The sequence below is a fragment of the Oryzias latipes genome, chromosome 15 (assembly GCF_002234675.1).
Source record: "Oryzias latipes chromosome 15, ASM223467v1".
NCBI lineage: Eukaryota > Metazoa > Chordata > Actinopteri > Beloniformes > Adrianichthyidae > Oryzias > Oryzias latipes.
In genome coordinates, this window is record NC_019873.2 from 25,267,048 (window position 1) to 25,279,125 (window position 12,078).

The window sequence follows — 12,078 nt, forward strand, 5'->3', positions numbered from 1 at the left end:
TACAGTCGGAATTACAGTTCACAGCTAAAAAGAGACGATGGCTTTAAATGCAGGCACATTTCTTAACCTTCCTTTTTCAGTGTCAATCAATAACAGAAAAATAAAGGTAACCATGAACAGAACAAATCCAACAAATACCTGAAAAAGATCATTTATGAGCCTCTGTCATTTTTGTTTATGTTTATATCATTAAATCTCCCTGAAATGTGCAGACAGATATTACATCAGGAGTATATCTGATGCAATTTCCAGATTAAAAGGGAGCTTAAATCCTAAGAAAAACTGTTTTATTGAGGGTTATGGTAAACAAAAGGCAATTAAAGCTGACATTGACAAGATCATCCAACATTTTTCCTTTCAGAATTCAAAACTTCCGCAGGGGTTTTCAGAGTTTTTTCAGCTGTTTTGGACATTTGAATACAGACGTGAGAGGCTTTGTGGTAAAAAAAAAAAAAGTATTTTAACCACATTTGGGTGGAAAAACAGCTCTGCGCCCTTTGGATTTCTTTCTGCAAGATGCCCTTTAGATAAAAGTCTCTTGAATTTAAAACTGATTCAGGATTTGAGGCATCTGTCAAGTCTCCTTCATTCTATTGAAGGAACATTTTCCCACTATGGGAAATAAAATCCCAATGTTTTACATTACTTTGAAAGGACAGCAGGGTGTGACAGAAAAACCCATTTTACCAGTAAGTCCATGATCCTAACGGCTATGTTCAAGTGTTTTTTCAGTACAACACAAAGTCCCTCTTTGAAAATGTATTACTCAGTCTTCCATAGAAATAAAGAAAAATGCAGATTGTGGTTTAAAAATGAGCAAACCTGTGATTAAGTCATTTGAACTATTTTGCAGCTTTCCCTTCTTTTTGTAGGGTTTTATAATCACCTTCATTCTGACATTAGAGTCCAAATACATTTGAACACATTTGAAATCTCAAAAGCAGATGTCCTCACAATTCTTCTGCATTTTGAAATCCTTTTTTTTTTTTTTTTTGCTAAATAAATAATGACAGCGTGTTTTCAGAAATCGTGTTGGTCCTGGAAGGTCAAGTTTTCCCAAGGTGCCTTTTTTCAGAACACAGCCTTATTTCCACTCGACGCACTTTGTAAACCTTCAGAATATACATTTTTACATTCAAATGTGGTCAAGACAGTGAAAGGCGTGTAGAGGCTCAGCAGCAGCACGATCCACTGCCTTCCCGTCAACAGCGTCATGAGCAAACACGCAACAGCTCTGTGGTTTTGGGTTCCCCTTTGTAAGTGGGGGGGACCTTCCTTCCCTTTATTGTCAGTGAATCAAAGAGCTTCACACTAAACGTGCCGAAAACAGCTCTACAGTATTGTGAAGTCGTGAGCTTTACAACCCTAAAAAATGAAATGCAACACCCCAGGAAAGATGACAGAAACGTAGTAGCAGCCGCTTGAACGAACCCTGTAATTTACATTTTAAAGTCATCTTCTAAATTCTGCCTGTACAGTTGTTTTAAACCAAGCTGTGCTCCTAAATTTTGATTTATAGATGCTCGTTTAATACTGAAAGCAAATGGAGCCTGTTCAGACTGTTAAGGACGAGCTTTAAAAAAAAAATCCTAGCTAAAAGACGTACCTCATCCTTCATCTTTTAATTAAATGTTACCATTAAAAACTGAAAACATTTCTAAAAAAAAAAAGAACACAAAAAGATACTACAGCATATTACGAGTACAATACTTCAACCAGTATTATATTATCTGTGAATGTTTTTCAGGATTATACTTCTTATCTTGCGTAGACCTAAAATATTTATCCTGCTTTTATTTCTACATGAGTGTCAAGCATCGATCTATACAAAGGTCTTCATGGCACAACAATGTCTACAGTTTGCAAAAGGAGTTTCTTCTTTTCCATGGGCAGCAGGTAAAGCAAATAATGTGCAATAAATAGGATTTATAAAGGCTGTTATCGTCTGTCAGTAACAGAAATTGTGTTGATTTCCTTTTTATTTTTTAATTACTTTATCTTTTATAATGCGTTTGCTGCGGTACGATGGAGACGTCTCGACCACATTTTGAACGTATTGGTTTGAATCTTACGGACTGCTGTTGCGTAGGTGGAGACGGGCCCGATTCATCTACCTCCAGCCTCCGTGGTTTTACTGAATCATGGGATCGTCGTTGGGAGAGACCAGAGTTGGGACGCTGACGAAGGTTTGGGTTTTCTCCTCGTTGTGGGCTGCAGTGCTGTCAGACACGGTGGTGAAGGACAGGTGATCGTGCTCCAGGATGTGGACGCGGTCCTGGGGCTTCTCCTTCCTCAGGTAGAACATCTTCCTCAGCTGCTTCAGCTGCTGCAGCTCGCAGAAGGTCTCCAGCACCACCAGCATGACGATCAGACCCAGAATCAGGTAAACTGAGGACACAAACAAACAGGCCAGGATTTAAAGAAACAGTACAATCTGTTGAGATCAATCAAAAACGGTATTACCAGATTTATCAGCGATTTCAACCTTTTTTCAACCATGTAAGGTAAAAGAAATTGGTCATTTTACAAAGGATTTCCGGTATTAAAACAATAAAGGCATAAAAAAAGACATAACAGTCATGTTTTGGTCTAAATTCTTAAAAATAAAATAAAGTAAATTATTAATGAAAATAAATATCTTTATTAAAATAAAGATAAAATATCTGCAAAACGATTTTGCAATGAAAAAAAGTAAAAGAATAAATCTACCACTCTTTTTCAAGCAATTAATCAAACTATTTGACAAACAGTATATTTAATGGACTAAATGGTTTGTACATGTATAACTGCAAATATGTCTATGATTTAGATGAATTATATTGGCATTATTTTCAAACTTATTTATGACTAAATATCTTAATTAGGTTTGATACATCAGTCTATATTTGTGGTCTATATTTTGTTTTGGTTGGTCAAAAATAAACGAATTCAATTAGACACTAAAGCAGATAGTTTTTTAAATTTAGGACTCTCAAAATTGAATATTCGGCTGAATTCAAAGTCAACTACATACATTTATCTTGGATAATAATGTATTTTATTACAAATGTTAAGTTTTTCGAATGCTGTCAAGTACCTCTAGGACTAGATTTGATCATTTTTAAGAGACAATAGCCCAAAGAGGGAAATATAAGGAAAATAATACTTGCAGCTATTTTTAACAGGGGTTTTTGCAAGTCACTGTTCAAACTGAAGCTGCTTTCTTGTTCCTTTACAGGTTGTTTTTCACACTGACACTAGGTGGCAGTAGTTCACTTGTCGTGGAGGCTTTGCAAGGCAGTGTAAGAAAAACACAACCTTTTTAAATCTTGCACATCTACTGTCTGGTGTTTCTTGACCTATTTATAAAACAATATCCACAAATGACTGTCAAGTCATGGAAAAAAACGAGAAAGGGACAACTGTGTGCATATGGTATTACATATTCAGCATACATGTCATATTTGCTCAGCTCGATTCTCTCAGTCTCCTGTCTTATATCCTGTATACTAACGGTGCCTCTTCCTAACCAAATATTTAAAACTCCATAAAAAGACGCAGTGAAAAATAAAAGGAGGCGTCATATGTGCAAACACCTTCTGTCCAAGCCTTCTCTGTTCCCGGAGGTTGGCACATTGTTCCTGCTAACTGACGTCATTTCTGTAGCCGCTGCGCACCGCACACCCACATGGCGCATGCTGGAGACGCTTTAGGAGGGGAGCATTCAGCAGTCATGCATGCCCACAGCTTGTCAAGACTCTCTGCTCCCAAAATGATTTTCATTCTAGACGCTCTCAGGCAGCGAAGACAATCTGTCACACAAATCACCCAGGAAGTGAAGTCAGTGCTTTACCGCTCCCCAGTAAGCTGTATTTCAGTTTTATGATGGCTTAAATAAGAAAAAATATATATAAAATTTGCATTAATTGGAAAATATCACAGGTTTTAAGTGGTTTAAAAGCCAGGGAAATTGTCTGTGGTTGTTTAGCACCGACTTTCACAGTTTAATCTACTTCTAAAATCTTTATGAAAAGGATGTTCATCCTTATCTGTTATGCCTTGATCTATAAAAATAAGCTGTCCTGAGATCTGCCTGTCTAAAAGCATTTTGGAGAGAAAAAAAATAATGTTTTGTAAAATAAAATATGTAAATAAAAACATCTAACTATCCTGCATATGGTTAATATTTCCAGAAAAGTAGTTGAGAAATAGATCCATTATCTGAGTCAAAGGTCATGTCATAAATCACCTAAAGGTAACAGTTTCATGTCAGTTAATCATTACATCTCAGTGAGCTTTGCTTTAAATCCAGAATGGATTTCTGTGTAGAGGAAAGATTTTTAAGGTTGTCTTTTTTGCTGAATTTAGTACAAATACAAAGAAATATACATTTTTTGTTAGCAGAAATTAAAATAATGTGACCGTCTTCTAGCCATGAGATAAACTCACCAGTGATGCCCACTTTGTAGAGCTCCCTGAACTTCTGGTTAGCCGCCTCTCCAGGTACGTAGTCTCCCAGACCAATGGTGCTCAAAGAGATGAAGCAGAAGTAGAAGGACTCCAGGAAGTTCCAGTTCTCCTCCAGCGCAGAGAAAATAGCAGCGGGGATGAGGAAGAAGCAGGAGACGGCCAGCATGGCGAGCAGAGTGGCGTGTACGATGGCCACGAGTGGCTTGGACAGCCCCCAGCGAGTGTGTATGTACACGACTGGCCTCCGCGTGGTGAACACCATGATCCTTTGCACCACAGCGGTGAGGAAGAGGAGGGTAAAGGGAATGCCAATCACAGAGTAAATGATGCAGAAGGCCTTCCCACCATCGGACAGAGGGGCTGTGTGACCGTATCCTGTTGAGAAAAAATAGACACAAAAATGTTTGGATTACTTAAAGATACTCGGAAAAATTATGAAGAACATAGTTCACACATTACGAGTTTATAGACGTATTTTACTGTGAAAGGTATTCGTTATACCATCTAGTACCTGTTGTGTACTATCAGAGGATTTCAAAATCTAGTTTTCTCATTGATGTATGTTTGTAATCATAACAAATTGACTATTTGCATATATTCTGCATTATTTGGGAAAATCAAGTAATCATTAAAGATGAAAATCATGTTTTTAACATGTTCTTGTGGCATTTTCCTAAAGTATTTCTTTATTTAAATCATTGTCAATTAGGAGCAGACAAAAAAAAGCTGTTTGAGAAGGAGCGCATTTGTGACGTAGAAACTACAATCGGCAGACGACACGCTCCCTGCTCCGCTCCATTCCGATAAATCCACTTGCAGACAAATAGATCCATGTATGTTTTCATTTTCCTGGTCATTTTCCTGGAACACCAGCGGTCCCGCCCACAACTTTAAGGGGGAATTTCCAATGAACTCCTGCTGCTCTGCAGAAACTATGTCCCAAAAAACTTCTTGGGTTTCTTTTATTTTGGCTAAAAACGACATAATCATAGTTAAAAGATCCCTGGGAACACTTTGAGTAGTGGGTCTTTAACTGAAAAGTTTCTACTTTTAGGTATTTACTGTAAGCCAGGGATGAAATCAAAACACAAATAAAAGCAGTTTCACTTAAATAATCCAAACTAGAATAAAAAAAACTAAGATAAAGACAAAGGAATTAGGCATTCTTGGTGGGATTATATCAATTCGCTTCCTTCCACTCCCTTTCAAGCAATATTTACTTTTATGTCTAATTATCCAAAGTTTGATACGTCACGGTATGAATGCATGACTGTAGATTGTTATGTTTTTTGTTTATTATTCTTATTTAATTGCTTGAAATAAACCATTCAAATCAAAATATTTTTTCACCAGCAAATACCAAAAAACTTCTCTTGTAAGCACTTTTCATAAATCAGCGTTGCTGTGGAGAGTTTTGTCATGAAACCTTTTTCCTTTTATTTTCTTTTTTTTAATCATTCTGATTTCAGGACTGTTAACCTGCCTGCGAACTGAGTTGACTCTCCTTTCCTCATGAAAAGCTTTATTGCCATGTTGCTGATTTTTTTTATTTTCAAACTTTTCATGAATGACAAAAATACCAAAGATTTTTAGTTGTCTTTTTTTTTTTAAATACTATAACTTCCTATTGTGCGTCTCAAGGATTTACTGGGATCCTTTATTATCTCCCATCTTCATGTGTGCTTTGAACTTTGACACAGCTGGCAGAGAACAACCAACATCAGCGACCAGACTCCATGTGGAACAACCTTCCTCATTACTAGTTTCACAGTTTAAATTGACGGCCCATCTTGTTTGGCCTAATTTAAGGGCAGAAGGAGCCGAAGATGTCATAAAGCAGAGACATCTGAGATACAAATGTAGCATTTAGGAGTACTTTCAAATGAAATATTTTACTACTATGTTAGAAAAAGTATGCATCTTTTAGACCTGGGTGTTTGCCTTCAATTCCACTATGAAGAAATATTTAAATATTTCTCAAATTTGATACAGCTTCAAACATTTTTTACCTAATTAGTTATTTAAAAGAAAAAATGTGGAACTTCCATTGATAAAGTAAGAAATATATTCACAATAGAAAATTAATTACAAACATAATTGGGTAAAAAAGGAAGAAAAAAAACAGAATTGCTGTTGCATTTCCTATGGGACAATTGGATTTTTTTCAATCTGGCTATAATATCTTAACCTTATATCTTCAAGGCCTTTTACTGATACTAAGCTGTTAAAAAAGTGAAGCGAGAAAGTAAACAGCTTGAAATGAAAGTCTTGCTTCTCTAAGTGCCACTAAACCACAAAACCTCTTCAATTGATGAAGACGTTGTGTTGTCCGTCATGGATCAGAACAGTCAGAGAAGGTCCTGGCTTTGGGCTTGAAACAAGCCTTTTTGAAAATAGCATTTTCAAAGTAAAAGGGTTATCTTTTTAAGGTCAAGACTGATTAGTGGTGTGATTTTCTTGAAAGCATTCCACTTGCAGGCAGGCTGCAAAGTTCATTAGGTAATGCTGAAAGCTGAATTTTGTTTTACAGCTCTTCTTCTATCAGCACTGACACAACCATGTCCCAGAAAACTGTAGAAGAGTCTCCTGATCTCATGTTTTAGGACTAGTCTTACTTCCCTGTGTATAGGGGAAGAGAGAAAAACTCTTCCTAAATGAAATGAATCATTAAAATAAAACAGTTTGTATCACAGTCACCCTGTTTTCTGCATGTTTTTTAATGCAGCTTAGCTTATTGATCATTTTAATACTGTTTTCAAGTGACGAAGTCCATGTTAATAATGCAGTTTGTTTAAAAAAAAGGCTGGAATCACAAAAGCAAAGGAGAGTAAAACCTTTAAATGAAGCATTTCAAGTTCCAGTTTGTGTTAAATAATACAAAATGTTGAAATGACAACAGGACTTAATTATAAATTCACAAAAATACAGTTTAAATGCTATGTGATATAACAAAGTGCCACAAAATATGTTTACAATGGGATAAATGCAGGGTTACACCCCTTTGAAGGATAAAGATAAACAAAAGCTTAACAATGTCTGGGAATGTATGTTGTAACCTCTGTCACAACACAAAGCGCAAAAAGAACCCAACAGTGTGTCAAACTAATAACTAATAAGTAGGGCTGGGCTTAAAAAAACATTTAGTCAATTCTAATATGTATTTACTTTCAAAATCGCAATTTCTTCACCTTTCTTTCACTTTTTATCAGTTTACAACATTGGTGCTTTGGTGAATTTGTTTTTCAAAAAGGAAAACAAAACTGGCCATATTAATATTAATCTAATTTTTGATCAAATTTGATGAAAAAGTACATCTAAACAAACCATAAAGTTTGGGAATCTAATTCAAATAAGTTAATAAAACACCAGTAATCAACTGTATAAAAACCTAAACAATAACATATTTTTTCAAAATAAAGTATGCAACATTTTAGAAATGTGATGCTATGCAGGTATAAGGTTATTTTCTCTGAACATTCTTATATTATTTCGTTTAGTCAAAGCTTAAATAATGAAAAATGTACTTTTTTTTACTAATTTGTGGTTCTATTTTGGCCTGATGGGGCCTCGCGGGAAGCAGAGCTCGTGCGTGTTTACACTGCAGAGGCTAGCATCACCATCATGCAGGCGAGTCGGCGCGGTGACCTACCTGTGGTGGACAGCACCGTGCTGGCGAAAAACAGGGCAGAGGTGAAGTCCCAGTTCCAGTTGGCAGAGGCGTTGTTGAGGATGGAAACCCCATAATTGCTGGCCTCCAGGGCTTTCTTCAGGAACCTCTCCAGCCTCTCCTCCGAGAGGCAGTCGTTTTCTTGGAGGAACTGCCTTTTGATGGCCCGTAGCTCCTGACGCAGGAGGTCTTCATAAGGCAGCTCCACCGAGGAGAAGACCACGGCCCCGAAAATTAGATAAAGGATATAGCCTAAAACTAGCGATAAAAAATACCACATCGATTTGTGATTTTGAATTAAACGAACGCAAGAATTGCTGGCGAGTGACTGGAGCATTTTTAGGAGGTGCGGGATCGCTGCTACGCTACGTTACGACGTCTTGTTCGTTTAAATCGAATCAAAATAAAACAAATCTCCCTCAAACTCCCTCAACGCGAAGGGTTTTGTTCAAATGGTCATCCTCTTCCTCGTCCGCGAGACCTGCTGTTGCTGAGGCTTTCAGGTACAATCGGAAAGATGATACACCCACTCTGACGTGAGCTGCGTTTAGACAATTCTTTTTGATAACTCAACTCGGAGCTACTCTATTCAGCTAATTATTTCATGAAATTGCCCCACAAATTTTCCCTTTGTATTTGTGCCCCTAAACTATTCAAAATATTGGGATAAATCCCACATGGCGCCTTCCAGATGTATTTATTGTCTTATTTCCGTACACCGACACCCCCCGTGAAGTGGTAGCAACAAAACCCGTGACGTCAGAGCGTTTCGTCCTCTCCCTCCAGGTAGTGAGTCCTGTTTTAGCATCTTTTGTTTCTACAGAGTACAATGCAGACGCCAACGTGCCGCGGGCAATGCCGTCAGAGGTCTGGAGGAGGGTTGAAACTTAAACCCCCCGAACAGGCCACGCAGATGAAATGTTTAGGAGAAAATGAGACTCTGAGAAACAGGTTTCAGACAACAAAGGAATCTGCCCCACTTTCAAGTAGACTTTGCACCTACATCATGAGAAATGCACGGTTGTTTTGTGTGTATGAATACAAATTTTCTGCTATTTTCTTTAAATATATTGTTTTAAATTTTCTTTTTTATCCTCAATTTGCATAATTGGTTGCCAGGCATTTATATAGGACAATGCTTCTTTCTGTTATTCTTTTATTTTTTGGCAATGCTTCATATCTTCTAAGTAAAAGGCCATCTTATTTTTTTAGATATATTTTTCAATAGAAAGTGACTATTATCACATAATTTTTTTAAATGTGTACGGCCAGTACTAAACTTTTTTCTTGACCGCACGGACCCGGAACAAGGGTTAGGGTTAGGTTAATCCGCGCGATCAACAACAATGTCCAGGCAATGCATCAATGTGCATCTTGGCCACAGGTATTACATATGGCCAACATGAATTTCAATCAGTTTTTGTGCTTGACCGCTCGGAAGTGCGTGCAAATAACATTAGCCCTTTGGTTATCTTACACAATAATTTCACAAAAAACCTGAAACAGTAGAAAAAAAACTCGATTCCAATTAAATATTAGGTCATTTTCTTTCTGTGAAAATCACAAAAATTGAGATTAAATAGTTGTTATGTTTTATAACAAAAGTATGGAGCCCTTAAAGGAACATTTAAGTAAAAAGAAAGTGCCAGTTGCTTGTGAATGTGAGAAAAAAATCTAGCGGTAGTTCTCACCAGAAAGTAAGTCGCACGCATGAGTAAAGTTAGAACTAGTACTGGTATCTGGTGAGCCGATACTTTGCAATACACACAAGAAACCTACTTTTTTTTTTTTACTTCTAAATATGGCCCTTTAGGGGTTCCGTAAAAAGATCTATGCAGACACAACATAAATTCACAAAACAAGGACAAGGTGAAATCAATTTGAAAAAAAAGTGTAAAAACCCAGATGAATCTCAACTGAACTATACAAAGTTCCAAGGATTTATTTCAAGAAGGATCACATTTATGAGTCAAAACTCTTATTTTTGTTTTAAGCAAAATAATTCAAAGCTAAAAACGTTTTGAATCATTTACATTAAATTTTGAATGAAGACAATGCTAATGGCGGGAGGGGGGTCAGTTCCATTCCTGCCTTTGTGAAAAGGGACCACTGAGGGTTACCAATAAAAGAATTTGAGTCCCAGAAAAAGATGCATCAACAATAAATTTGTCTGCTGAAGAAATTTGGGATGAAAACACGAATTTTAACATTTACATGTTTGATTTTATTATTTGGTTCTGTAAACAATCTAACATGTTTAAAGTTAAAAATAGAGAGTTGCCATAAAGCTTACAAAAGTCATTTGTTTTTATTTCAGAAGATGAAAGTCCCAAAAGGAGAGATGATTTTAAGTTTCAATTTGCTCGGACTACTTTAAAACAAACATGATAAACTTTTATTCAAGAAAATAATTGTTAAGAAGAAACTTGAGGAATATGTTAAGTTAGTGTTGTGCGTAATAGCAGGTGGTAAAAATCATCTGGTATTGTATCTGTTTCTTCCTTAAAGATTTGAATAGGGGCAGAAATAAAAAAGATTTTACTTTCTTCGCTTCTCCTTTCGACTCCTATGTGTGGACTTATGCTGTGTATTGAATGTGTTAACGTACTGTGGTATTCATTCATAAAAGGAACTAATAAACAGAACAAGCAAAAAACGTACATGTGCATGAAACCTACTTATAAAATTAGTAAATTTTGGCTCTAGTGTTCAACATAATATTAGATATTAGCATATTTTTAACTGTCACAGTATACAGACCACCAACCCCTCCTTCCTGTTTTATCCAAGAATTTTCGGAACTTTTATCATCTCTTCATATTAGGTACAATAGGATTTTAATTACTGGTGATTTTAATTTGCATGTTGACAATCATGATGATATCTATGCCTGCGAGTTTTTAAATATTCTAAACAGCATGGACTTTCAGCAGCATGTCACACAGCCAACTCACAACAGAGGACACACCCTGGACATGGTCGTTACCTATGGTCTGTCCACTGGGGTGTCCTCTGTTGTTGATTTGGCCATATCAGACCATTATTGTGTGTTTTTTACTGTCACCAGTGAAATCCAGCAGGAAGCCTCAGTGAGAACTGTGAGGAAACGGTATTTAACTCCTGAAGTGGCTGCAAGTTTTATTGATGTTTTTAAGCAAACTCCTGCTCAGATTTTACCTGCACCCTGTGATTTTATTGTTGATCATTTTAATAACAGACTTCAGTCTTCCATAGATGCAGTGGCTCCACTCAAAACAAAAACATTAACAGCCACTCCTAAAATGCCATGGAAGACTGACGACATTAAGGGTCTGAAGCAGAACTGCAGGAGAGCAGAGAGAAGATACAGGAAGACAAAATTAATAATTCACAAAGACATTTTTAAAGAACAACTCAAAATCTACAATAACTCAGTTAAACGGGCCAGAACCTCCTATTTTTCAAAAATCATTTCAGAAAATAAAAACAACCCCAAATTTCTTTTTAAAACCATTGATATTTTAATAAACAAAGACTTCAACAAGTCCTCCATGCCATCATCTAATGCTGCATGTGAGGACTTCGCAGACCACTTCATGGGTAAAATCAATGCTATAAGATTAAACATGTCATCTATGCAAAACACGGATCTTAACAGACCTCCAGCATTGATTTTACCAGAAGAAACACTGGGGAGTTTTGTACTGGTTGACGCAGAGATGCTTGGTCGAGTTGTATCCCAAGTAAACACTACAACCTGCCTTTTAGATCCCATTCCCACTTCACTTTTTAAAACATTTTATGGATTCTTTGAGTCAGAGCTTTTAAATATAGTAAATTGCTCTCTTCAGACGGGGGTCTTCCCTTCTGCCTGTAAGACGGCGGTGGTGAGGCCCCTTCTGAAGAAGAGTCAGTTAGATCCAAAAAATCTGGATAACTATAGACCCGTATCCAACTTACCATTTTTAAGTAAAATAATAGAA

At 36.7% G+C, this 12,078-nt stretch overlaps 1 protein-coding gene across 1 annotated transcript; it reads right to left on the reverse strand.

Moving 5' to 3' along the window:
- Window positions 1-947: 947 nt before the first annotated feature.
- On the reverse strand, window positions 948-8,815 carry kcnk1 (potassium two pore domain channel subfamily K member 1). Its single transcript, XM_004077438.4, has 3 exons — window positions 8,099-8,815; window positions 4,429-4,824; window positions 948-2,388 (listed from the first exon to the last, which is right to left on the reverse strand). Exons 1-3 carry the CDS (start codon window positions 8,451-8,453, stop codon window positions 2,132-2,134), a joined length of 1,008 nt encoding a protein of 335 aa, XP_004077486.1. The 5' UTR covers window positions 8,454-8,815; the 3' UTR covers window positions 948-2,131.
- Between the last annotated feature and the right edge of the window lie 3,263 nt (window positions 8,816-12,078).

What these genes read in the sequence shown, in the direction of transcription:
- kcnk1 (XM_004077438.4), bottom strand. Translation starts at nt 8,453, where the DNA reads ATGCTCCAGTCACTCGCCAGCAATTCTTGCGTTCGTTTAATTCAAAAT. An exon ending in CACGGTGCTGTCCACCACAG is followed by an intron (nt 4,825 to 8,098) that starts GTAGGTCACCGC and finishes TTTTCTCAACAG; the next exon opens with GATACGGTCACACAGCCCCT. An exon ending in CTACAAAGTGGGCATCACTG is followed by an intron (nt 2,389 to 4,428) that starts GTGAGTTTATCT and finishes TTGTGTCCTCAG; the next exon opens with TTTACCTGATTCTGGGTCTG.